We start from the raw sequence: 26,789 nt of genomic DNA on the forward strand, positions 1-26,789 counted from the left end.
CTCATGTCACTGTCACATGTCACATAGTGTCCGTGTCTCGCAACCATATTTGTGAGACATTAAAAATTTTAAGACATGCAAAAACTGGCACAAAATTACCAGTGTGCATTTCTATTTGGAATATTTTTTTTTGAAAAAGAAAAGAAAAATAACTTGGCAAATATAGAAAAAAGCATAAGTAGCATATAAGAATATAAGAACGGGACATGCAGTGATCACATGGCTACAGAGACTGGAAAATCAGTCCCAGTGTTGAATTTCCAAGAATGTTCTGTTTTCTTTGGCAGACCTTAAGTGCAGTTTATTGGCAGAACTCTATAGTGTATACACAGAAATATGCATTTGACAGCCTGTTTAAAGTGTTTAAAGATGGCTTTGTTTAGAATTTTCTGAAGAGCATGAAATGAAATAATTGTCTTTTTTTTTTTTTAATCCGGAACAAATAGTATGAAACAACAAGAAGGCTATCACATTTTTTTTAAGACATTTTTTTTTTTACCTAATTTCCAATTCCGTAATACTGTGATCTACCTTCTGGCACAAAAAGCTTTAGATGTTTGCATGACTTTGCTTGTCATCACCTGCCAGCAAAGATATCCACCCTGTGGTTTGCCACAGGGGTCACTGTGGACTGATGAATAATGCAGTTCCTACCGGGATTGCTTTATTTGGGCAGCACCCAGACACTTTAGTCTCATTTTTGATCTCTCCAGGCACTAACTGGCACACATTGCAGATAAGATTATTTTGCAGTTATGTGATCTTCGCTGTATTGCTATGAGCTAAAGGAGAGATATTTTTAGAGACTATGTGATGCTTACTGAATGTATTGTAGATTCCTCAGGAATTGTCTCGTTGCATCTTTCTTTTAGAAAATATATATCCTTTGACAAATTATGTTTGTTTAGGGTAATCAACAGTTCATTAACACAAAAGAGTCTTCAAAAGTAGTAAGCTTATTCTGGTAAAAAGAGCAATTCATACAATAAGTTCTTGAGAACCAATGTGGTCCAAAAACACAATGCTGACATCGCTCTCCGGCACTTGTCTGCACTGACAGTAACTTTCTCTTCTTTTTAAAATGGATTGATGCCATGCTATCCATTGTCCACAAGGTTGTTTTATTTTAGAGTATTTTGTCAGTTCCTTGCATTCTGTCAAGCACATTCTCCATCTCCTGGCAGTTTCACTGCTGTAATGTACGATTTGAAAAAAAGCTAAAGACATCAGATTGAGTTTAATAAAAGAATAATACAAAATTGGTTTTCCATTCAGTGGAATGATAAAACATTTAAGTGCTACAGATAAAACCACAGCGAAAGCCTGCTGTAAATGTCAAAATGAAGCCAGAATTCTTCATTTTCAAACAAGGTCTGCAGATGACAGCCAGTCAAACAGGTTTTCCCTATTGAAACATTTATTGGCTTGTACCAAAAACACTTTATTTTTATGAGATAATAGTAGAACATCACTGCAGCCCAAAAACGCCTCTAGTTTTCCTTTTGTTCTTACATTTCAAACATTCGCCTCATTCTTTCTGTTGAAGATTTAATGTGCTTATGATGGATGGCTGGTCTGAGATGCTTTATCTATTCAGGTTGCCTCAAGAACTGAAATATAAAAAATCTTTAACCTGCTGTCTATAGCATGAATTTTATCACATTCACATTAAAATGGTAAATTGGTTTTATTACCTGTCTAAAATGTGTGAGTACTTACAAAACATTATAGTATTCTCAAACTGACTAGATCCAAGGCCGCGTGGTGCCAGAGCCTATCTTGGTACCTTTGGCAGCAAGGCAGAGGGCACAAGTTAATCACAAGGCCCTACTTATAGAAGCGCTCATCAATTTTTCCATTTAAAATAAAAAGGCTTAACACCAGCTGCATGTGATTTTGAATTTTGCACCTGATATTAACATACAGTATATATTACTAATTTATACAAGAGTTATATCAAAAGTAATAAGCATATTCAATAAAGGTACTAATAGGTAACCAATTTTTTGTATCTTTATTTCTCCTAATGGTTCCGTCTTGATTAACGCAGTTATAGAATTCTGAAGATCCTCTTGTGGTAGAGATTAATGTCAACCAAAGCCAAGTGATGAACTTAGTTTTCATAAGAGGTGAAGAAAGTCCATTCATCCATACATTTTCTATCGGGTCCAGGTCACGGAGGAAAGCAGTCTAAGCAAAGATGCCTTTTTACTGCCATCTCCTCTAACCCTTCCAGAGGGATACCGAAGTATATTTAGACCAGCTCTCCAGCATGCCCTAGGAGTGCCCCGAGATGCATCCAGGAGTTCTCCTGTCAGATGCCTGAACCACCTCAACAAGATTCTTTCAATGCAGAGAAGCAGTGGTTCATACCAAATGTCTATGTGACTGTATGTCTTGGACACTCAGGTGAAGCCAGGAGCTGAGCTGTCAACCAATCACTACCTGGTTATGAGTTGGATCAGATGGAGGGGAAGGTGCCAGACAGACCTGGCAGTCCCAAATGCATAGTGACTGTGTGCAGGGAACATGTACCAGAGGCTCATGTCTGTGTGATCTTCAATTTGCACCTCTGGATTGAATTTCTCTTGCATCTCGAGAGAGAGATTGGGGACATTAAATCTGAATGGACCATGTTCTATGAAGAAAATCATGTCTTTCAAAAGTAGTTACGAGGAAATGTTTTATTGAGAAATGTTATTCTTTTCTTTCAGCAAGAGTGAAATTCAGTGGGCAAAACCTTTTGTGATATTCCACACTTTCCCTTATTTCCTGAACCATATACTGTATTTACCCTAGGCTTCAGGGATTCTAGTGTGAAAAAGAGAATGATACTATTACAGTACCTGCATTCAGTAATGCTGCTGACAACAGTGGAGGCAGAGGAGCCCCTTCTTTGTTAGTGGGTTACCTCACAGTCAAAATTTCTTTAGCTTATTTAACTTAGTTAACCAGTACACACTGATCTGCATACACTTATACATTGATGGACTGAAGGCCAGAGGTCCAAATGACCATCATCGTCTAATTCTTCCATGTGAAGCCTGAAAACCATGAGGACTGATTTAAATCATTTATGTTAGGTAGAATTCCTAGAGGGGGTCTTGTGGCCTCGGAACCCCTGCAGATTTTGTTTTTTTCTATAGCCCTCTGGAATTTTATTTGTTTTAGACTGTCCTCCCTGGCCATCGGCCCTTACTTTATTCTTTGTTAATTAGTATTGCCTAATCTTATTTGTATATTTTTTCTTTCTTCATCTTGTAAAGCACTTTGAGTTACATCATTTGTATGAAAACGTGCTCTAGAAATAAATGTTATTGTTGGTATCTTGATATAGCAGCCTAACAGAACACACCAAGTCATTCATACATACACACACACACACACACAGTGTTATGATCTGGTATCAATCTATCTATCTTATATAGTGCCTTTCATTTCTATCTATCTATCTATCTATCTATCTATCTATCTATCTATCTATCTATCTATCTATCTATCTATCTATCTATCTATCTATTTTTCTTGGTCAAATTTGTATTTATTTTTAACCAGTAAAAATGAAGAGTCAAAAACTTTCAAATAACAAAGGAAATCCCACCTAGATAAAATCCAATCAAACTAATAAATACATGTAATACACTCTTCCCCCAATTTTTAATTTTTCATTATTTCTCCTTGGCCTCTAAAACTAATAGAGACTCAATTTGTGGGGTTTTATAGGCTCAAAGAATATGGTTGACACATTAATTTTTGAATCAGACACATTTTGAATAGTGGTGAAAATTAAGCAAGTTCTCCTGTGGTGCCATTTGTTATGGTTGCCATTATGGTGGGCACCCATAGTTATCGACACATTCACAGGTTGTGCAGGGTGATATCATCAGCCTTATGACTTATAAATAAGCTGGCAGCATGGAGCGCTCATCTTTGAAGTTTGCGTATATTGTTTGAGTATTTAAAAGAATCTCCGGTTTTGAACTGTTTCCTGACCCTTTTTTACTTATTACCTATGCCCCCTTTTCTTCCCCCATGACCTAAACATTAGATTTACATCTAAGCATTTTGGGTTTTTTCATTATATTAGTTTGTGACACTCTTGTGATGACTTTATACTATTGGTTCTTGTCTAATCCAGGGGGTATTTTTCGTACGTCGCTTAAACCATCCGAGATCAGATGCCTCATCTTGGATGAGTTAATGCCAGTGAAACTCATCCAGATAATTCGGTTTTTCAAACGCAGCCGTGTAGTAGATTAGTCTAGCTGGATCTAATCACACGAGATGAATGCGCACGCCCGCGCTGATTGAAAAGCCCATATATATTGAGTCTAGAAAACATGATCAGCAAGTCTTTGATAGGCTGTAACAAAATGACGAAAGAACGGGCGCATTTTTTTTTTTCACACAAGCGGAGCAGGACCTTTCATTCGAAGGACATGAAGAGTTTCAAGATTTAATATGCACAAGGGGTAACACTGCAAAAGCAGCCCAAACCAGAAAAGACGGCTGGCAAAAAGTGGCCGACAAATTAAATGTGTGTGCATTGTACTTACTGAAAGCAGCGTTTCATTTCCAATGTGTCAGATTAATTATTATTTATTATGTCATAATTCCAGATCAAACGTGAGCACAAGGAGAACACGGGAACAGGTCAAAGTGAAGTACAAGAATATACTTCAAACTAGTAAATATTGGTATATAACTATTTAAAGAATTGATGACATAAAGAATCATATACAATGTAAAGAACATTCATTTTAAAGCTAATAAGAAGGCAGACAAGCAAAAACAGGTGGAGGTCCACGTGGTCCAGACCTAACCCCTGCAGAAGAGTTGGCTCTCCAGCAAAATGCCCATCGCCCTGTTTCTGAGGGCATTCCACGGGGAAGCTCCTCCTCAGAACCAGTGGCAGGATGCAGTGGTCACTTCATTTCAGGTAAAGGATGGTCATTGCATATATTTGTCCTCAATGTGTGCCATAGGTATGTACCATATACCCTTTTTTTTGTTGGGTCAGTTGCAGGGAATGTCATATCCCTAGAACCTGTGTCTGACCAACGAGATATTGACGAAGGTCAAATATTTGATGAAGACACTATGTCTGATTATTCATCAGGAGGAATAGTACATTTTCCAAATAATGTTTGATCAAACTCCACTGTGATCAGTCCCATGTTCCCCAATCACATTTGGAAACCCTGGGTAATGAGAATGTTAGGCTGATTGTGAGATACTTTATGGAATACCTGCAATGGCATGAAGCGCCTCTTTTGTCTGCACACGTAGGTGTCCAGGAAACACAATGAAAACCTGAAGGAAATGTTTCAGAACCAAACAGACTTTACGAATTGCCTGGCAAACTGCACTTTTAGTTAGATTTTCCGCATTGCCTACAGTATATAAAAAAGTGTCGCTTGCAAGAAACCTCAAAGCAATGCATACTGTCTGTGTGGTTGTGAGAGCCCGACTTCACTGAGTTTGACTTCGAATATACGGAGCTAATAAATCTTTGAGGTACAATATTCCCCCTCGGCTAAAGCGGTATCTTTCGTACAGAATTTCCTCCGGGAGCAATAAAGGATCTTGCCGATCGTGCAAAACCCTTTCTATATGAAATTCTCTTCGTATAAATTGCGCACCAATATCAATTGGTCGCTCATTCATGAACGGCAAAGCCATGACTGGATGACTTCCACGCACCATCACTGATTACATGTGTAAACTAATCCTTGTTTACTGAGAACACACCTGTAGGATGTGTTGCTATGACAACACTTCCAGAAAGAGTTTCGAAAAACTGACAGATCCAGGTTCAGGCCAAATCGTCAACAATTACATCCGGCTAAGCGAGTAATCCACATACAAAAAATACCCCCCAGGTCTTCAAAATTTTTAAATCATATTGAATCATATTCTTGAGGACACCAGTGGAAATTTAAGGGAAGTGCGTTTAGGCTGACCTCAGGAAGCACTTCTTTACTCAAAGTGTTATGGGCATCTATTATATGATAAAACACTAAGGTCTGTGTGTGTGTGTGTCTGGTTCCTATGAGTAATCTGATTGGCCAGTTTGGCTTTAGTGTGATTGGTCAGTTTAGCTTTGGTGATGCAACGAAAAAGGAAATGAGAGTGTGAGACACATGAGGAGGAGTAAAGGCATTGGTGGCACGGTGAGAGTCGCCTTCAAAGATGGGGATTATAAAAGCAGACAGTAGGTGAGCAAGGTGTCTTGAAATGACATCATCTGAGAAGCAGGGTTTACAGTAATAAGCGCAAGAGAGAGAGCGCCAGTCAGAAGAGGTTCAGACACAATAGGATACTGAGATAAGTTGCTGAGGGTACACATAAGGCAAAAGATAGCAAATTATTTTTAGTTTATTCCATTATTTGTCTTTGGCAGGTAACATGGCTAGTCTGAAATAAACTACAAAGTCATGTAGTTGAAAGAGAAACCTTCTGGATGAGATATTGGGACAGCATACAGTAGCTATTAGCTAAGTAAACAAACTTGATGGAGTGAACGTCCTTCTCCGTTTGTCAAATTTCTTATGTTCTTATGTATGTCCATGCCCTGGGCTGTGTTTTCTTGTGTGTTGTCTAGTTATTTTGTCAGATCCATCTTCTGTTCAAAGTGATTGCTGTCCTGTGCGGTCTGCACAGAGCATTTCAGAATAATAGTTGTCTTAAAATAATACTTTAAGCTACAAGGCTGTGTCCCCATAATTAAAGTAATTTGCCAGTCATCTTATACTACTAACACACATACGGTAATCTTCATAGGTATGCTGAAATCGTGCACAAGTGTCAGTCACTGGGATTTCATCTTTCAAAAGACATTCAATCACTGCACTTTATTGGCCATTTTAGCCTAATGAACTATGTAAATGTACAGTAAGTCAGACAAATGAGGTCAGTTTTCATTCAGGTGTGACGTTATAAGTGGAACTAGTACTACAATACCATTCAGGACAAGATTGCCTTGCATCTTCGTCTTCTTCTTTAAACTGCTCCTGTTTTTCCATATCTTGCTGTCCTCTGCATTCTTGCTCCGTTACACCCACCGCCTTCATGCATATTCTTGGTAATTATGGTATGGGCTTTAATTTTGATATGAACCTCATTATGTACACAACTGCTGTCTTTCCATACATGTTTATAAGTTGCTGTTAACTGTGGATTGCATAAAGTCAGAACTTTAGGCACAGCAAAGTAGGAATCCACAAGGCATTTTTGTTTATCATAATAAATCAGCATTAGTCTCACTGCCATATTTACACTCATTAATGATTTTTTAGAAAAGTGTGAATATGATATTGGCATCCCTCTGATTAGAGGCTTTACATATGCAGCTTTCACATTGATTTGGATTTAGAGAGCCATTTGTTACTTCCATAAGCGCATTTCTTCATTAATACAGATATCCTTTAATTACTTCCACTGGATTATGTTTTTCTACAGTTACAAAGTTGTTGTGATGATCAATTCTATCATTTTGTACTCAGACATACAGTATTTAGCAAACTACTCTTTATAATAATTCAGCTTTATAATATTTCAGTGTGCTTGCGTCTAATTGTCTTCAGCAACAAAATCGCAATTTATTAAGTAATTTTATTCCTACTGAATAATTGTACTAATACGCTGTGCAACATTGGCTGAGATGTTAAGTAATGTAATACCATTTTTATAACAGATATTTGTGGCATTCAAAATAGTATCTTTTCATTAATATGTTAAATGTGGTGATGCTTTATGTTGGTTGGAACAGTGGTTAGCGTTGTCAAGTTCAAACTTAGTATGAAATTCTGTTTTGCACGTTTCCCACTCTTATCCAGGATTGGCTCTTGTCTTGCACATGGCATTGCCAGGCATTGATTTCCCATAACTCTGACATGGATATGCGGATATGAACCTAAGAAGTTTGGACCCTTAGGTCCATCAGGATTGTTTGGTTAGCTAATAGCTGTAACCATTCTCACAATCCTGTGCATATGCCGCTCCTGTATTTTTCTTGGCCTGCCAGACCTGAGTTTAACAGCAACTGTGCCTGTGGCCTTCCATTTCCTGATTCCATTCCTTAAGGTTGAAACTGACAGTTTAAACCTCTGAGATAGCTTTTTGTAGAATTCCCCTAAACCAGGAGACTGAACAATCTTTGATTGAATCTTTGGAGAGTTGCTTTGAGGATCCCATGCTGTCACTCTTCAGGGGAGAGTCAAAGGGAAGCACAACTTGCAATTGACCACCTTAAATACCTTTATATCTCATGATTGGACACACCTGTCTATGAAGGTCAAGGCTTAATGAGCTCATCCAACCAATTTGGTGTTGTAAGTAATCAGCATTGAGCAGTGACAGGCATTCAAATCAGCAAAATTACAAGGGGACCCAAACTTTTGCACAGCCAGTTTTTCACATGTGATTTAATTTCATACAACTAAATACTGCTTCACTAAAAATCTTTGTTCGGAAAACACCCCAGCACTCAGATGTTCCCAGGAAATGAAAGACATACCACTGTTATCTTTTTTGTTGAAAGTCAATTATTAATTATTATGCAGACTGAGAGGGGTTCCCAAACTTTTTCATATGACTGTATATATATATATATATATATATATATATATATATATATATATATATATATATATATATATATATATTGTGACAAATAGAGGCACTGTCGACCCCTTGAACCCTCAGACCAGACGTCAGACACCAGATAAAAGTCCAAAATGAATATTTATTATTATGAATAAGTGCACAAAGTACCCTACTCTCCACAATACTCAAACAATAAACAAATTACTAATCAATAACCAATACACAATACTCAATCCTCCACTCCCAGACGCTTAGCCACCCTGCCTCCCAACTTAGCTCGCTGTCTGGGATTTCCCATGGTCCTTTTATAGTCCATGACCTGGAAGTGTTTCTGTCCCTCAGTCCATGTGACTTCTATCACTTCTGGGTCAGGTAAAAACTTCTTTTCTTCATTACTGGGATTTACTTCCCGGCTGTATGGAAGATAAACATCTCTATGTCTCCCTGCAGCGTCCCCCGGCGACCCCGACATTATCCAGAAGATGTATTAAAACTCCATAGTCCATGATGCCCTGCTGGAATTCGGGGCATCTCCACGTTGTAAGGAGGGCTCCATCTAGCGGCCTGGGGGTATTGGCCGGGATGAATGGCCGGCCATATCCCACTATATATATATATATATATATATATATATATATATATATATATATATATATATATATATATATATAATCTTGTGCCAGTGTTATATGCTAAATGCAGTTTCTATGGTCATGGACAACTGGTTGGTGCCTCATCACATGTTCTCCATCACGGTGCACATTGAATCCAAATCTGTAACTGAAGTGAAGAAAGGATTTTGTAATAGGTTTTACATGTTATTTGTAACATTATTTTTAAGTTGTTCAATAATTTTTAATCTACCTTTAGTGTGAAGGATGTGTTTGTTGGACCATCAAGAACTGTAATAATAGCAGAGAATATCAAGAGGCAGATGGGCTATAGAGTGGAGTTCTCCACATTCACCGTCAAATGATTACAGGAATTTACCAAACAATATGTGAACTCATTTATAAGAATATTTTATTAATGGTGAATCTCGTTTGAAAACATTATAAAAACAAATAACGCTATTTAAATAAGGAAAGAAAAGTGCACAGTTTAACTATTTTTTCAGTACTTTATAACTTACCCGGCACCATTAGCCAAGTGATTAAGTTAAGTGGCCGTTTGTACTGCCCTGTCAAAAATGATATCCTCACACCACACCTGCTATAAAGACTTTACTTCTCGTGGCTTTACTAAAGCTTACAATAAACGTTTAGATAGATAGATAGATAGATAGATAGATAGATAGATAGATAGATAGATAGATAGATAGATAGATAGATAGATAGATAGATAGATAGATAGATAGATAGATAGATACTTTATTAATCCCAAGGGGAAATTCACATACTCCAGCAGCAGCATAATGATAAAAACCAATATTAAATTAAAGAGTGATAACAATGCAGGTATACAGACAGACAATAACTTTGTATAATGTTAATGTTTACCCCCCCCCCGGGTGGAATTGAAGAGTCGTATAGTGTGGAGGAGGAACGATCTCCTCAGTCTGTCAATGGAGCAGGATAGTGACAGCAGTCTGTCGCTGAAGCTGCTCCTTTGTCTGGAGATGATACTGTTCAGTGGATACAGTGGATTCTCCATGAGTGACAGGAGCCTGCTCAGCGGTAACGGTAACAAACCTCTTCTTGGGTGCGAGTACAGTACCAACATGCTTCTTTCGGTACTCATATTAAAAAATGTAAGAACTCCTAGTTTGGAGCATTGTGACAAGTGCTTTGTTGTTATTTATGACAGCCAGCTCCTGCTGATGTGTGAGAACATCATCACACCCCTATTTGAGATCAAAATACTATATTCTCAGCGTTCGATATTTTGGACACTTTGCAAATCAAATCTCTTTTCTTTCTGACTACAAGTTGGTCAGCATTTTGACTTTGATTAATTAGCTTTCTCAATGAGACCCTTGCTAGTTAATATGCAACATTATTTTTATCTCTCCCTGTTCTTGGTGCTTCTCTAGCTGACTGCTATTCCTCTGTGGCAGAAAAATAGCTAAGTTGTCCCATTATCATACCCAGATACTTTTTAAGAGTTGTCAGTATTTTCATTTCAAGAATAAGAAAGTGAATTAATGGATTAAATAATAATAAATGTTGTTGGTTAGTATGAGAAGCATGAGTTTTATAGTTTTAATAGCCTGCCTCTGATCGTAATTAACTGTTGAGTTGTAAGTTTGCTGTTCCAAAAGTTGAGACGGAGAAAACATCTAAAGGAAGTGCAAGCCAAAAAATGAAAGGGTAGCTTGGCATTGGCTCCCGAATATCTATAGTCAGCACAGCTGCTAGTGACAGGGAACTTAAACTTTGAAATAATCTGGCAACAACGATGAAATAAACATTGGTGTCAGTATTTAAAACACAACTAAACACCCATTATTCTGTCCTTGCCTACTCCTGCTAGAGCTGTTAGCATGGCATTGCATGTCTCCTTTCACAATTTATGTCAATTTTATTATTTTAATTACGACTATTTTACTTATTGGCTTATTTGTATTATCTTCTTTTTTTTTTTTTTTTTTGGTCTCTTGGGCGCCACTTCCACCTTTGGCCAAGTACCAACTTCTAACTACTGTACTGGACATGTCATCACAGCGGACGGGAGAAAAGGCTTCATTATAGTCTGATCTGAGAGATGGAGCTGCGCAGTCATTTTACATATCACCATTGAAGTATTGGGACACTTGCCTAGACAATCTTGTGCTTTGTTAGTCTACGCAGGGCGGGTTTGCTGGCCAACTTGCTTGTCCAGTATTTGTCAGACATTCTTCTTATACAAAGAATTCAGGTTTTTTCCAGAATTGGCATTATGATAGTATGTTTGCTTTCCTCTTCTCTGATTACACAAAGATTTTCACTTATGCTGTATACCTGAACTTTGTGTGTGTTTTATATCACTTTTATTGTTTGATAGCTTTTGTGCGCAGTGGTCCCTTCAGTGCTCTGAGCCATAATGAGAAGAGCACTACACCAAAGTTAAAATTGTTGCTGTTATTAATACATGATCTGCTGGTGTACATTTTATAGTATTATGATATTTACAATATATTATATGGTGATATTTGTGTACAATATTAATAATAGGATTCTTATTAATAATTGAATTATTATTCATATATCTGACAATGGGGTGCAATGATTTCTGCTGTAGCACACACCTGCAGTGTCCTTGGTTCAAATTCTGGCTTGGTTTACTATCTCCATTGAGTATGCACATTCTCTCCATCTCTACATGGCCTTTTCTTTGGGAGGTTTTCTCCCATATATCAAAAATGTTAACATTTCAGACCCTCTTAATTCAAGTTAAGGTCATGGGGGGACTAGAGCCTGTCCTGGAAGCACCGAGTCTTGGAGAGGCCATCTGTTCATCTTAAGGCCCAGTCACACACATACCTGCATTCAGTTTGGAATCACCATTTAACCTCACTTCTTTGGTGATGAAGAAGGACAATCCACAAAGGCACCATAGATTTACTGAGACCTACCTGCCTAAATAATGATTAGGTGCAAAGTTCCAGCCCAGGTTGCTGGATCCTTGAATCAGTTGGAGGCACATGATTCTCTTTCTTTTGATTCTTGAACCGATTCATTTCTCGAGAACGAGGTGAACGATTCTTCTCAATTTGATTTGCATATTGATTCATTACCCAAGAAAGAGACAGATGATTCATATTCATTTGATTTCCAAGCTGAAAAATTACCCAAGAATGAGATGCATGGTGCTCATTTATTCGATTCACGAAATTAATTATTCACGTATGGTCTTATTTTAATTATGAATTTTTATTTTTTTGTCATGCTTTGTGCTTTCAAACAGGACAATGTCATATGATATGCATTATCGTCATGTTTCTTTTGTATTTGTGATGCAACACATGCAGAGTGCACCGATGGTGTTTTATTAATGCTATTGATAAATAATATAAGTCAAATTAATCAAACAAATTGATTCACTTAACAGGTATGTTGGAAAGCATCAGATTAGTAAAATGAATCAAAAAGTTTACATTTGGCTTTTGTTTGTTCAGTATTTAGTTCAAAATCGACACTCCATCTTATTACATACCAGCTCATCTTCATTTGTATAAGAATCATCCTTACCTGTCTGTGTTCCGCATAATCATTCAAATTTTGTCATGCTTGGCATCCTGTGTTTGTTTTTAAAGAAGAGTGAGGGCTGGACAAGGCGGAAGCACGTGACTTACAATTACGACTCATAGTGGGCACTATAGTTTTTTAAGGAGACAGCTCATTAGATCATACAGAAGGAGAGAGCTCTTAAGGATCATACTGGCATGAGCAAAACTGGTGCGGTGAGAGCTCCTTATCGTTGGTTAATTTCTGACATATTTCCCAGCCATACCTTATAGTTGCTATAAAACATATCTGTTGCTAGTTTCGCTACTGCAAAAACATCAGAAGTGCATTGATAATACAGTACATGGTAGAACGACAAGTAAGAGTAATACATAAATACAATAAATACAAGGGTGAGTCAATAATCAACATGACTGTTCTATTCTCTGTTTGCAACAAAAAAGAGCAGTGAGCATTGCTCTGCTTTTTACGGCCTGAAAGTGTACCAAGGTTCAAAATCCTTGTCGATTCATCAGAATATTGTTGCGGACTTACTCAATGTTGTCGTCGGTAGTGGATGTGGACAAGAGTCTGGCTCTGTCTTTGTGCTTAACACTTGTTCAGCCATTTTTTAATTTTTCAATCCTGTCCTGGGTATGACGTTAATCTGCATCCAGCCCCGCATGTAGGCCTTCCAACCTGCAGGGAAAAACCTGGGAGTTGGTGGCAGAATTGGCACTCCAGGCACCATAAAAAAACACACACTGGTTCCAATCCATCTGAACTATTGTGGTGCTGGGGTGTCACCCGTTGCATGGCTGCACTCAGGTCCTAATCTGGGATCCTGAGTTGATTTGTCATGTGGTGGGTGCGGCAATGCGCTGTGTCAGCGCCTGCTCCTAATCTCTCTTTCCTCTCTCAATCCATTGGAAAACACTCCACCATGGTAAAGCACGGTCTCCATATTGTGCAGAAAGCCTTCCATGGATTTTGGCCCTTGGTATACCTTCGACCTATAAAAGTAGATCACTGCTAGCTGCTCTTCTTTGGTGCAAAGGGAGATCAGAGTGGCTACGTTTACTGCCAAAAAACGACAAGAGAAACTGACTGATCAAGGTCGAAACCTTACCGATGTGACCACAGACACACCATGTTTCCAAGTGGGTCCGTGGAAAACTGTACAGCAAAATCAAATAAAATGATCGCAAAATTGAAGATAATTATCGACTTATATTAACTCTTTTAGGGCTAATTTTTTTTTGTTTCTTTTCTCCCAGGGCTGAATATTTTTCCAAAAACTAACTTTTTTAAAAAAAGATCACAAAGCAATTGAAATCAACAAAAAATATTTACTTTTGACAAATGTTACTGTCTTGCATGTTGTATGAGCCTGCATACTCTATGATTTCACATACATATCACATACATTTTACACAGCAAAGTCCTGCAAAGCCTGATCTCGCTCAAAGCAGCCAATTTCAGTCATTGCCACATTGCACTGCTTACAATATGTGTTGCTTTGGTGCCTACTTTTCAATTGTCTGTTGCTGCACTTTCTCACATATATTGTTAGTGTGTACTGTAGAGAGACAAGTCACCCATTTGCCATCGTGCCATGCCACTGCCACCAAGTTTTCTGAATAAAACTTTGCAGCATCACGTACCTATCATCACGCTGCATAACCTGTCCAAAGCCACCAGGGGACAAAGCACGTTTGGACCAATGCTCCCTGAAGTTATATCACCAGTTCTGTCCCATCTCTATTTGTAATGCCACAGCGTGCTTCATCTCGTCTTTTGTTGTGGGTTTCCACTTTGAAAAACGAGAATGCGATGCAAGCGCAACCCGCGATTCAAAATATTTCTCTGCCTACCTGTTTGTCTCGTCTGACAGTAGCTGAAAAGCAGCATCAGGAGAGAGCAGCCTGAAGTAGTTCAGCAGCTGGTGATCTGTCGTGTCCAACAGCAAGCCATGCCGTCTTGTGAAGTCCGGTAGCCCACGGATCAATGTCTGTGTATTCCTCCTACGCGAACCTTGCCGTAGATGCATCGGCTGCGTGAATGCGTTCAGCTGGCAGCGGATCAGCTGGCATGGCATCGGCTGGTGTCCAATCAGCTGATGCCAGCTTCTCACTCTCTTGTTCGATCTCCTGATCACTGTCAATAAAATCTGATTGTGAAAAATCAGAGTCTGACTCCGCGATAATGCGCAAAACATTGTCTGCCGAGTGTCTTCGCTCCCTTGTGACATGTCGATGCCATCTTGCCATTGTTTACATTTCGCAACTCACGCACACACAAGGATTAGTTGCAGAGTCAACGAGTCTAGCATTCCTCCAAGCACAGAGAGAATGCCTGCGACGTGACAGTGAGTTTTGTCGCCATTAACAGCTGATTGTCGCCCTCTATCACTGGATGTCGACTTTTGTCGACATTCGCCCTCAACCCCTCCTGTCGACAAAAGTCGACATCCGCCCTAAAAGAGTTAATAAGAATGCAAGAGTATTAAATTAAAAACATAAATAACAAATATAACATGTAACAAACAGATGGATCTGATGAAAAATAATTAGTAACATTTGAAAGTGATTGTTAGTTCAGGTACTTACATAATCGAGATTCTGCCACTTGCAGTAGATGAGTTAATAATATATTGTGTTAGGATTAAAATTTTTCTGATCTGGTGCTACATAACCTCAGTAAGTTTTCTAACACAATAGGAAGTGCTTTCCTTAGGTATCAGTTGTCATCTTTTATATAATTCGCCAGCCTACTCACTCACTCACTCACTCACTCACTCACTCACTCACTCACTCACTCACTCACTCACTCACTCACTCACTCACTTACGTCCGTCCAAAGCCGAAAGCGCAGTTGCCTTCTGCTCAGTTGCCTGAAAAACCTTACAAGACTGACATTGCGGCAGGCGTCAGATTTACGGCCGCGAAAATTCAAAAAGAAAGGCGACTTCGACCGACATCCAACCCCAACATCGTGGCAGGCGGCGGATTTACGGCCGCAAAAATTCAAAGAGAAGGGCGACTTCGATTAAAGTTCTAGAGGCCTGAAAGGCGATTTCGACTACAGCTCGAGGCCTAATTATGCATTCATTCAATACACCTATATCAGGTTTGTGGTGCTTATACTTATTTCTATTCCACTCGTGCCCGTTTCATCTCACGTTGTCGAAACAGGCTCTTTGTCTAGTAATAAATAAAAGGTATTAATATTACATGTATTAGAAATATCCTCTAGCTGTGGAAGCATAGCCCTCCGTGATCAAATCAGTGAGTAATCACTAAGAGTATTATTTTGTAAAGAGACTATAACTATAATTTTTGGACTTTTCAGGCAAATTAAAGTAAAAACATTGAAATTGTCTACCATCTTATTTATAATATTTCTCTATGATGGCACACTATAATTTAAAATTATTTGAAATCTCTTATGGTATGATACAATAGGACATGCCATTGCTCACTTTGGTTTATATTTACTGTATTGTAATATTTAATTTATACCACCATGTCTCCTGTCTGTTTACTTTGCTGCGTGAATGTCATCAGCACACAGGGTTTGCTTCTCGCTCTGAATATATGAAACAGAGCTCTAAGTTTGATAACATATACAGCAGGTGTAAATTACAACTGTAGTTAACAATTTGGACATTGGATGGGATAATATCGTGTGTGCCTCAAGAGAAGGAAAATAACATTCATTTACGCGTTAGTTATATGACACCTTATGTTTCAGCAGATGTTGTTAGGGTCGCCTGCCCTTCTCGCGTTTGCTGATCGGTTTTGGTATTCAACTGAATACTGTAATTCACTCAGTCCTTGACTGCTCTTCTTCTTCAAACTTCTCCTGCCTCCTCCCAGCTATGGCAGCTTTCTACACATGACCTTCATCAGTCTGATAGATGACGTGCTATTAACTCGTCAGCCGCAGAGTTTCATTTGTACTCTCGCTGCCAGAAATCGCATTCTCACAATGTTTATCATATTTTTCAGCTTCCAGCACTGATTCAGTTATATTGAAACCCTGAGCACATTGAAAGATGGATAGTAAAGAGAATTTCTCTGCAAAAAGCTAATAGTCTAGTGTATTACTAATATTCTAAATTAATTTATTTCTCATCTAATTAGAATTGCTACGGGACATAGTGTACTGCATATGAATGTGGTTAGTACCGTTAATATGGCTTAACTATAGCTTTTGACTACCATTAAAGACATCCAGTGTGAAAATGAATGTTATTTGAAATTATGAAGTCTAGGTAACAGATGGCCGGCTGTCTGTCTGTGTGGAATTTGCACAGTCGCACTTTGTCTTCCTGGTTTTCCTGTGAGCACTCCAGTTTTGTTCTAACATTCAAAAATGTGCTTGTGAAAATAAAGGGTGACTCCATCAGAATGAATATGGGGATGTGTGAGAGTGCCCTGCCAAGCAGTGGTCTCGTATCCTCTCCTGCCTTGCACCCAGTGCTTCTTGCATGTGATCTCTGTCTCCGAATGGAGTTTCACTATTGGTTTATCCCCAAAGATGTGAAAGTTTAGGTTGATTGGCCACTCTGAATTGCCGCGTCACAAGTAACGGGTTTGTGCGTTTGCAATGCACTGGCATCCAAGTTTCATTTGTGTCTTGTGTCCGGTGAGGCAATTTGCATTGGAAGAAGTTGGGGTGCATTCGCAGTGCTTGTTCCCAGCGGTGGTTCTTCTTGGAATTTGCATGTTCTTGTGTTTCTTATTACTACATTACTCTACAACATAGAACAATATGGACATTAAATCTGTGAGTAGGAGTTGACGGATATGATGATTAACATCTCCTGGTCTTTGTGCTCCTCTCTGATAACGTGAGCTTATAATAGATAAGGAAGCTTAAAGAAACAGGTTGGAGCATAAAGCTGAAATTGAAAATAATACAAATTTTTTTATTTAAACTTGAATTTATCCACTTTAACCATTAATAATTCTGAGAAATGCCTTGAATAGGGAATTGAAACGGCTATTCAAAATGTTCATTTCACTCCATGTCTTAGAAATGAATAAAAATTCGCAGCATTTATTTGACTAATAATATCCATGTTCCCGTCTATGACTACACTTTGTACAGAGCACTAAGAAGGTCAAGCATAATAGTTTGAAAGTCATCTTTTTTTCCTATTTTTAATATATTTTTTTTTCTCTCTTCTCCAGCTGTCTCATTGGTATATTTTAGCCATCTGTTACCTATTGCTTATTGGTTGCCTGCCTAAATAAAACATTTGATTTAAACATACTTAACAGATTGTGTTTTTACTAATTCATTAGTGATTCTTTGGCAAAATACTGGGAAATATCATTTTTTTCTTGTTTTATGCAGTGTACTAAAAATGAATTTGTCTGTTCAGCCTTTTTGCGCCCTGGTGTTTGCAACCTTACATTTTACACTTCTAATACATTACATGATTAATAAGGCCCCAGAACGCCAAGAAAGATTAAGCTAGTTGTGAGAATTGATGGACGGAAAGTTACTAGTACAGAACCTCTGATTTCTAAACTGTAAAGATGGGAACTTTAGAGCATTTATTATGATTATTATTATTATTTCTCACTTGTCAAGTATATATTCTGGGATACATTCACCAGTCCATGATGTTAATAGGCCTGCTCAGTCCTTATTGAACAAGATCTGCCTCACAAGGTGGTTCCCGTCCAGCAATAATGTCCTTTGGATGGATGGGTGGAAGTTGGTTGTTAATAACAAGTTAATTCTCAGCTGCTTGACCAACCCTTCCAGTCACAGAGATGATTGGGGTTTAATATTAACCCTGTTAAGGTGCCACATCTTTGATCTCAAGTTTTGTCACCTGCTTCACCATTGTTTTCAGTTTCCTGCCGATCCAAGACACATATCAAGGGTAGATGATGCTTACAGGAGGATGTTAGGTCCTGCAAGTGTTTTGGGTATACCAGAAAGGAGGCCTCCAGATAAACACTTAAGAGATTATGATTCTCAAGGTGGATCTCTTTTAACATCTACACATGGTACTTACAGTGCAGGATACCCAGCACATGCTATGTGGGTGCCTGGCTCTCCTAAAGAGAGGACTGATTAGAGGTCAGCACAACTTGTCTGGGTTAGAAAAGACATTTTGTGTGTTTACCCATGGTACCCAGCTACTCGAGAGGAAGACAGGGAGAAGCCTACTCACAAGCTGCTGTAGATACCTTGATTGGGGTCTGCACTTCAATGCTGTCTGAGGTCACCAGAGGGTACTCTGACTTACGTTTAATAAGCCCATTTTATGGCAAGACTCAGAAGTTCTAGTTCAGCTTCAAATTAGTATTTTGAGCATGGGAAAAGCGATATATAAATAAAAGTATTTATCATTATTTTATTTTTGTTTTCCTAAATTTGTGCTGGTTGTTCTTTACCAGGAACCCATTGGGTTCCTTACAGCTTACATTACAAAATATGTGGGCAGTTCTGAGGGGGGTGATGTTCTGCACTTGGGTGGCATTAGCTTTACCTGGCAGTTCTTTAAGATATTTTTGGAGGGCTAGTGAAGAAGGTCCACGTGCTCCAACTATAACCGGAATCACGTATCTGTCCCACATGTGCAGGATCTCAATCTCAAGGTCTTTGTATTTGCTTAGTTTTTCTACCTCTTTCAATGAGAAAAACTATGTCCAGATAGAATTTCCTTACCTGGATTATTGAGCATGCATCGAGACACATCTGGAACAGCTTTATCGATGAGCAGACATCACCTCTTGCTTTTATCATGGCGATTGATGTCCAGTTGTTTGTCTACAATGATATGATCGATGTTCACAGTCATATTGTACATAACAGTGGTGTTCTTTGTCTCGGTGAAGTTTTCAGTCTGGTAAGCATACCAGTGATCAAGCAATGGGAGGCCAAGCTCATAGAGCATTGAACAGTGTGTGTAACTAGACATTTACTTGTGTTGGTGAGTGTATTCTTTTGGCATTAGCACTCAGCATCAATCAACAATATGACTGATGTGCTCTTCTTGTTGCTGGCATATCCTGCACTTAATATCATCATCCATCTTCAAAATATTCTTTTGATGATAGCATGTGTGAAGTGCCTGATCCAGACTCTCTGTCTGGCTATTCAGTCCTCAACTCTGCAGCCTGCCAAAGGTCAGTTTCTTGATGACACAGTTGTTCAATATCAGTCTGTAGAACTGACCATGGAGTGGTTTTCGACCAAAGGTGGTTGAATTTTTCATCAATTAGCGAAGCTGTCATCCTTCCCCTAATGGACTGAATACTAGATGCTATTGTCTGAGGTAAAGTATTGGTGCTTGATTTTCTTGGCTATTCTGACTAGACAGCACTCCCTCTTATAAATTTCAGTTTCTTTTATTATTATTAATTTTAAATTCTAATTTTTCGTTCACATGTACAGAGTGTAGTTATATTTCACTTACATTTCTGACCAGTATGAAATGCTTCCTTTTGGGCATATCATTATAAAGTTTACAGGCAGAAAGAACAGCCAGACTTTGAAGAGAGTGAGGAGGTGATAGAAGGAGTGCTTGGTGGTATGAGGACATCACCACCCAATGAAGAAGGCTTACTTATTGGTGCAGCAGGGGTTTCATACCGATTTTGTTTTCTCCCTCTGCTCATCTGTCCTTGTGTGTGTGTGATGTTTCATACAAAACACTATTCTGGTACTGGTAAAACAACAGTGTGCATTCTCGTACTATAAAATAATGCTCTTCTCATGCAGAAACTTTGAATAAATGCGTTGAAAAATGTTGATTCTGATCAATTTTCTTTCATCAGTTCCTTTCTCAACATATCTTGATGTTTTATGCAGAACAACTCTGTTTGTGAAATATTAAATAAAAGGAATAAACCGCCATAATTTACAATTGTGACAGAAAGACTGAAATGCCTTCTTAACCACTTACTAATGTAGAAGTTGGCCACTTTAAATTTAAAGAGCAGTTACCATTAGAATTAAGAAGATAATGCATTTTCTCTTCTTTGGATCAATAGTTGCTTTTGACTCTAACAAAATTAATCAATAAAACTTTGCTCTGTATTTGTCAGGAAAATGCTAAATGGGTGGCTGACCTTTTGACAATTCCTTAACGCAGATCCAAATATAATAAACTTTCCACCAAGCATCAAGTAAATTAATGACCAGAATGTTATTTTAATGAATGTACTTGATGTTTTATTAAATCACATGCTGAATGTAGCAATATAACAGTGTGCTTTAAACTTGATCAACCCTAATATTATTAAGGAACTGAAAATTATCAGATTTTTCATTTATAGGTGGAAAAGGTGGGAAGAAAAAGAAAACTAAGGGAGGCTCTAAACCACAGAAGACAAATGGGTCCAACTGGGCCAATGTTCCCTTACCTCCTCCGCCAGTTCAGCCACTACCAGGTACAGAGCTTGACCATTATGGAGGAGACCATCATGAAGTCGGGTAAGAATTTTCCTCCCAAATACCACATTCATTTAACATTTACAAATAGTTAGTAGTAAAATATTCACATGCTATTATTACCAGGTAGACAAATGCAGCCATGTATAGAGGACTGCAGCTTAACGGAAAGCAATTGTGAAAAGAAATGCATGATGGACAATTGAATGGCAATTAAACAGGCCGTATTAGTTTGACTAGCACAAGATCTAAGAAAAGTGTGCATAAATGGCTGAACAGTGGTCCCTAATTTGTTTAAAAATCATACATTCAAAATTTAATGTATATTGTGGTATGAGTTGAACATTGATGAGTTATCATTGTATGTTAAACCATTTATTGTTAATTGTATTGTGGCAGAGCCATAGGACTACACGTTGTACATGCGTGACTTCATACTGCTGTTCATTGTAGTTGATTGTAGTCCATAGGTTGGGGAGTCATGTGATGTGACCACTTCATCATTTGCACAAAATTTTAATGGTTGCTTAAATTATTCCCCCCATCTAAAATTATATTTAACTGAAAGGTTTTGTTTCATTCGTTGTGTGCAATCAGTTAGCCCATGACTATCTTGAAATACCCACAAAGCTTTTAACTTACCAAGGAAGACAATGCAGTCCTCACGGAGGAGCATTTTTATTAATGAGGTTTACATGAATGAACTGCAAACAATTACAGTGTTAAATAAAAAAAAAATCATAGAACTTAACATAGGACTGAGATAAGTTTGATGAAATCCAAACAGGAAACATCCAAAGGGGGACAAGTCTTACAATTCTCCTCCTCCCAACATGTTTGACAGAGTTTTCCAAAGAATGAGTCTATAGTCCTGAAGCTTACGGAGGCTCATATGGAAGACAAGATCAAGAAAAATAGTGTTAGAATTGTGGGCTTACCAGAGGGATGTGAGGACAGTGATACAGCTGGATTTTGTTTAAAAATATATATTTGCTTCTCTGGAATCACATGAGCTGGAGATGATGTAAGTGTTGTTGTGTTTGCCTTCTTCTAAGTTGGAGCCACACATGTATATGCAAAGAGTGCTGAACATCCTCTGGTGGAGACCCAAAGTGTTCCACAAACACTTGGGCCATAATTACTAGATAAAAGGGGATGTTGTTTAGCAAGTAGAATATCTGCTTTTATCTTGCAGGACACTATGGGATGGTTGGTTAGGTGAATTTAGTTTATTGGTGGAATATGTCAAATATTCTGGATTTGTTACTTTTTGACCTTTTTTTTCTTGTTGGATGGTTTAGATTTGTATGTAATTTTGTGGTATATGGTATACTATTTCTGTTCTCTAATCAGTAATTAAATACTGCATTTGGATTACTCAGTTTGATTTTTCATCAATACAACATTGTTTGCGGAACAAAAAATATAACATGCATAATAGGCACATAGCCAGGAATTTCAAACCTAAAGGTTATTCCTATGGTACCATGTGTAAAAGAAGAGAACAACACAGAAAGGGGTTCGGGGCCTTTCCATGACTCTGTCATATAAAGGAAACTGAAAAAAAGTTGGTCTTTTCACAAAGACAAAAACAACATCTTTTCAGACACGAGTCCAAAAGAGAACTAACAGAAAATGGCCGAACTTCCTGTTATATGAATTCCAGGCAGGAATTGGCAGGTCCAGGATGTCAAACAACAGAAATAATGCCAGTGGTGGAATGGCCATCAATCTTCTGTTTTACAAAGGGAGGAAGAGAGAAGGCATAAGAACACAGCACCGACCCCTGGTTCGCTAGATAGTTACCATCACCAGAGCCCTTAAGCTTTCTTCCTAACGCATGCATGTGACACTAGGAACTCAAGGAGTATTATACAACTTGTCATGATCAGCACTTGTTTGTGATCATTTTGGTGAGCGTTCGTATTTTAGTTTTCTTCATGTAATTGTGTTTATGCCATGGTATATGCTGTCACATAATTTTTGATGTTATTCATATTAACATCACATGTGTTTTCTAATGGTGTTTTCCTATTGCAACAATGCAGCTGTGCATTCACCAGTTTGTGATCTGGTAATTGCCTTATTATTTAAGGATGAGAGGTTCCGGATGCTCCCTGTATGAAATTCAACAAAGATAATGGAAAAGCACCCCATGATTTCCTGAAGAAAAATAAAAATAAAGAGTTTCTGACCAACTTCTGTTTTGCTCCCTAAAATATTTCCTCGTAATCTTTTGAAACCTGACTGTTTGACAAACCTCCGCCAGTCAATTCTCTAATCAACAAACTTATTTTTTTTTAAAAAAGCTTATTTACTTATCCAACAACTACACCGTTTATTTCCAATTAAATCTGTTTAGAATCGTACTGTAATAGATACTATTGTATAATTATTGCATTACAGTTCAATTTATTCTTAAAGTATATGGGGCCTCTCACTGTGGAACGGTTATTCCATTTATCCCTTATATGTAAAATCAGAACTCTCAACCAGACATGTTTGCGATTCTTTTATCTTCATTTTATTCTGTTCTTGTTCACTTGTTAGTCAACAGCTTTACATCTCTGAGCCGGCGAAGCAGGTTGTTAGGGCTTTAAATTTTATTCTTGACTTTAAATAATGGCATAATCAGTCGAAAGCTGTTGCATGTTCTCTGGCCTGGTGAAAACAAATTTGTTTCACAAGGTGTCTGACACTTTAATTATTAGGAACTGATTGTATATAGCAAAGACTGCAAGTGTGCTTTTAAAATATATTACTACATATTTATTAAGAAACAACCATTTGGGGAAAAATTAGTCTGTTAGCTAGCTATATAATTAAACACTGGGTAAAAAAATAAAGTGCATTTTTCAAAAATTAACCGTTACCTTCATATTACGTTTTCTTATTGTAGTTAGGTATTTATCAACATGGTTTTGAGAAAATGCACCATTTAATTTAATTTTTACTTAATATGTGTATCTATCATAGGCATTAATAATTCATTGCCTCACAGCTCAAGGAACCCAAGTTCAATTCCAAATTCAATCATTGTATTCCTACACTAATCATGGCACCAGATAGTAGTAGTATATTCCATGTTGATTAACACACACAAGTAAGAATTTCACTTTATTTTATACACATGGCAATAATAATCTTAGTGATTTTCCTTTGCAGAATTTATTTACATAATCTTAGCCAGTCAGGGGCTGTTGGTGCCATGCACCCATGAAGATGATCACCTAATGTGACATACCTAATGACTGAGGCCAACAAGTCTGCGAAAAGCTACAATAAAATTAAACCTGCTTGATTTTTTAATTTTTCGGAGAGGCAGGCTGTATACGCTGGAGAGTTAACAACCAATAAATGCTCATCCAGAAATACAGTGTACATAGAATGTAGTGAATAAAGGACACGCCTGTTTGTTCATACAAACTTTATTTAATCTAGCCGATTATCGATTGATTTTCAGTTTAACTTTATTTCTGTCTAAAAATTACATGTTAACAAGGAGATTATGCAGTCCAGCAGAGTTCTCTCGCACTTGAGGATGTCAGTGGAAATTAAGGGGAAGTACATTTAAGACTGAAGCCAGGAAGCACTTTCTTTATGACGAGAGTTGTGGGACTCTGGAACAAACCACCAGGACATGGAGTTGAAGCAGAAACCTGGAGAACCTTTAAGAAGAATCGGGATGAGATATTGGGACAGATTAGCTATAAACTACACAAACAGGCTTCACGGACTGAATGGTCTCCTCTCGTTTGTCAGATTTCTTATGTTCTTAATAGTGATATTTTTTCAGTTTGTCTGTGTCATGTTTTTAAAAGTCAACATGATCTACCTTTGCCTTACAGCCCATGCTTTGATCATATGACCGCTCAACAGATCTATCATTAAAAGGGGACAGTGATAGCGGAGGTAATCTCACAATCAAGAGACATTAAAAAGTGATAGATAGATAGATAGATAGATAGATAGATAGATAGATAGATAGATAGATAGATAGATAGATAGATAGATAGATAGATAGATGATAGATAGATAGATAGATAGATAGATAGATAGATAGATAGATAGATAGATAGATAGATAGATAGATAGATAGATAGATATTTGTTTGTACCCAGGGGGAAATTTGGCTTTTTACAGAAGCTCTTTAAATAAATAAATACATAAATAGGTAGATAAGTAAATAAATAAATATACAAACAAACGTTGTTGTGAACAAAAAGGAAAATGAAAATGAAGGAAAACATCTGAATTGGCTGTGACAGTCCTAGTGAGGCATTATGCAGGCACATTGTCATTGGTATAAAGGAGCCCCAGTCTTGTTTCTTGACACACTTCTTCTGAATAATTCGTTGGCTGAAAGTCCCCAGAGTATGTGTGTCCAAGAGAGGATGTGCAGCAGTGTTCATAATGGCGTTCAGTTTTGATTTAATTCTCCCCTTTTTATGACCTACAGGGGGTCCAGAAGAGCACCCCATAACTGAGCCTGCCCTTTTCATTAGCTTGTTTATTCGGTGGGCCTCTCTTGAAGTGATGTTACCAGCCCAGCACACAACACTGGCCATCACGGAGTTATAGAAGATGTGAAGGATGTCACATCCCACATTAAACGAACGCAGTCTCCTAAGGAAAAAGAGCCTCCTCTGTCCTTTCTTATATGGTTCCTGCATATGGCCTGAGGGTACAAATGGTCTCTTAATTGATGTTGTTTTGTCTCGATTGTTGAACTCAGCCATGCACACTTTGACTGCATCATAAAATATATTTAGCTTCCACACAACTTAGCATAATGAATACTGTTGATAAGGAAAACCATTACTCATACCCAACCAGTTATTCAAAACACAGCAATTCATTTTCTTTGTCGAAGTCTATCAAGCTTTCTATCAGCATGTTAATTCTCTTTATCATCACATTTTCCTCCATCAACGTAAAATAAAGATGATGTCAATTAGAACTCTTTTAGACAAAACTGTCTTGTGGCATAGGCCTGTCATTTGGGTGGCAGTTAAGTTCTGAATTCATTGATTGTCTTTGGAAGATATTATTGTACGACTTGCTATGTTCTTTTGCTTATGAGTGTGCTATGTTATGTTTGATAAATAAGAAAAATTAACATAGTGAATTATCTACATCAGCCAGTTTTCCTTATTCTCGTATTGGTTCAATGTGTTTGCAGTTGATCAAAATCAAGGTACCTGAAGCCACACACAACTGCTTGTTTTGTTCCTGACACAAAGATTTAGAGTATTAAACATTTTTTGATTATCCTACTGATTATGTAAAAGATGGCCTGTAAAATTTGGGCATTTGAAACCAAGTGATATGTAACTGTTGTGTGAGTACCGCATATTGGAAACTCTTTTAATGTAGTTGTACCTTTACTCGAATGGGGTAATGAACCTAAATACACAAATAATCATTCTGCATTGTTATTGTGTTTTAGTACAATTATACAATGTCTCACTCTGGCATATTTAGATGTCATGTGAAAATCAAATGAATAGCTTTTTTTAATTAAGGTTATTTATTTTTCACATGGGTTTCAAAACAGATTTACAGTATGTCTAATGGTCTCGTATGTGTTTGGGGTATAAAAACAGGCTGTTTAAG

General features: G+C 37.7%; 1 protein-coding gene across 5 annotated transcripts in view; it reads left to right on the forward strand.

Moving 5' to 3' along the window:
• robo2 (roundabout, axon guidance receptor, homolog 2 (Drosophila)) overlaps positions 1 to 26,789 on the forward strand; it is an 837,757-nt gene that overhangs the window by 745,958 nt on the left and 65,010 nt on the right. For 4 of the 5 annotated variants that reach the window (XM_051926308.1, XM_051926309.1, XM_051926310.1 and 1 more), the window contains one exon: positions 21,059 to 21,215. In XM_051926308.1, coding sequence (XP_051782268.1) covers positions 21,059 to 21,215 — 157 coding nt within the window. Of the gene's footprint in view, positions 1 to 11,270; positions 12,443 to 21,058; positions 21,216 to 26,789 lie in introns of those variants that run through there. The other variant, XM_051926312.1, reaches the window with a different exon arrangement.

Source organism: Erpetoichthys calabaricus, chromosome 4, assembly GCF_900747795.2.
Source record: "Erpetoichthys calabaricus chromosome 4, fErpCal1.3, whole genome shotgun sequence".
In the NCBI taxonomy this organism is placed as follows: Eukaryota; Metazoa; Chordata; class Cladistia; order Polypteriformes; family Polypteridae; genus Erpetoichthys; species Erpetoichthys calabaricus.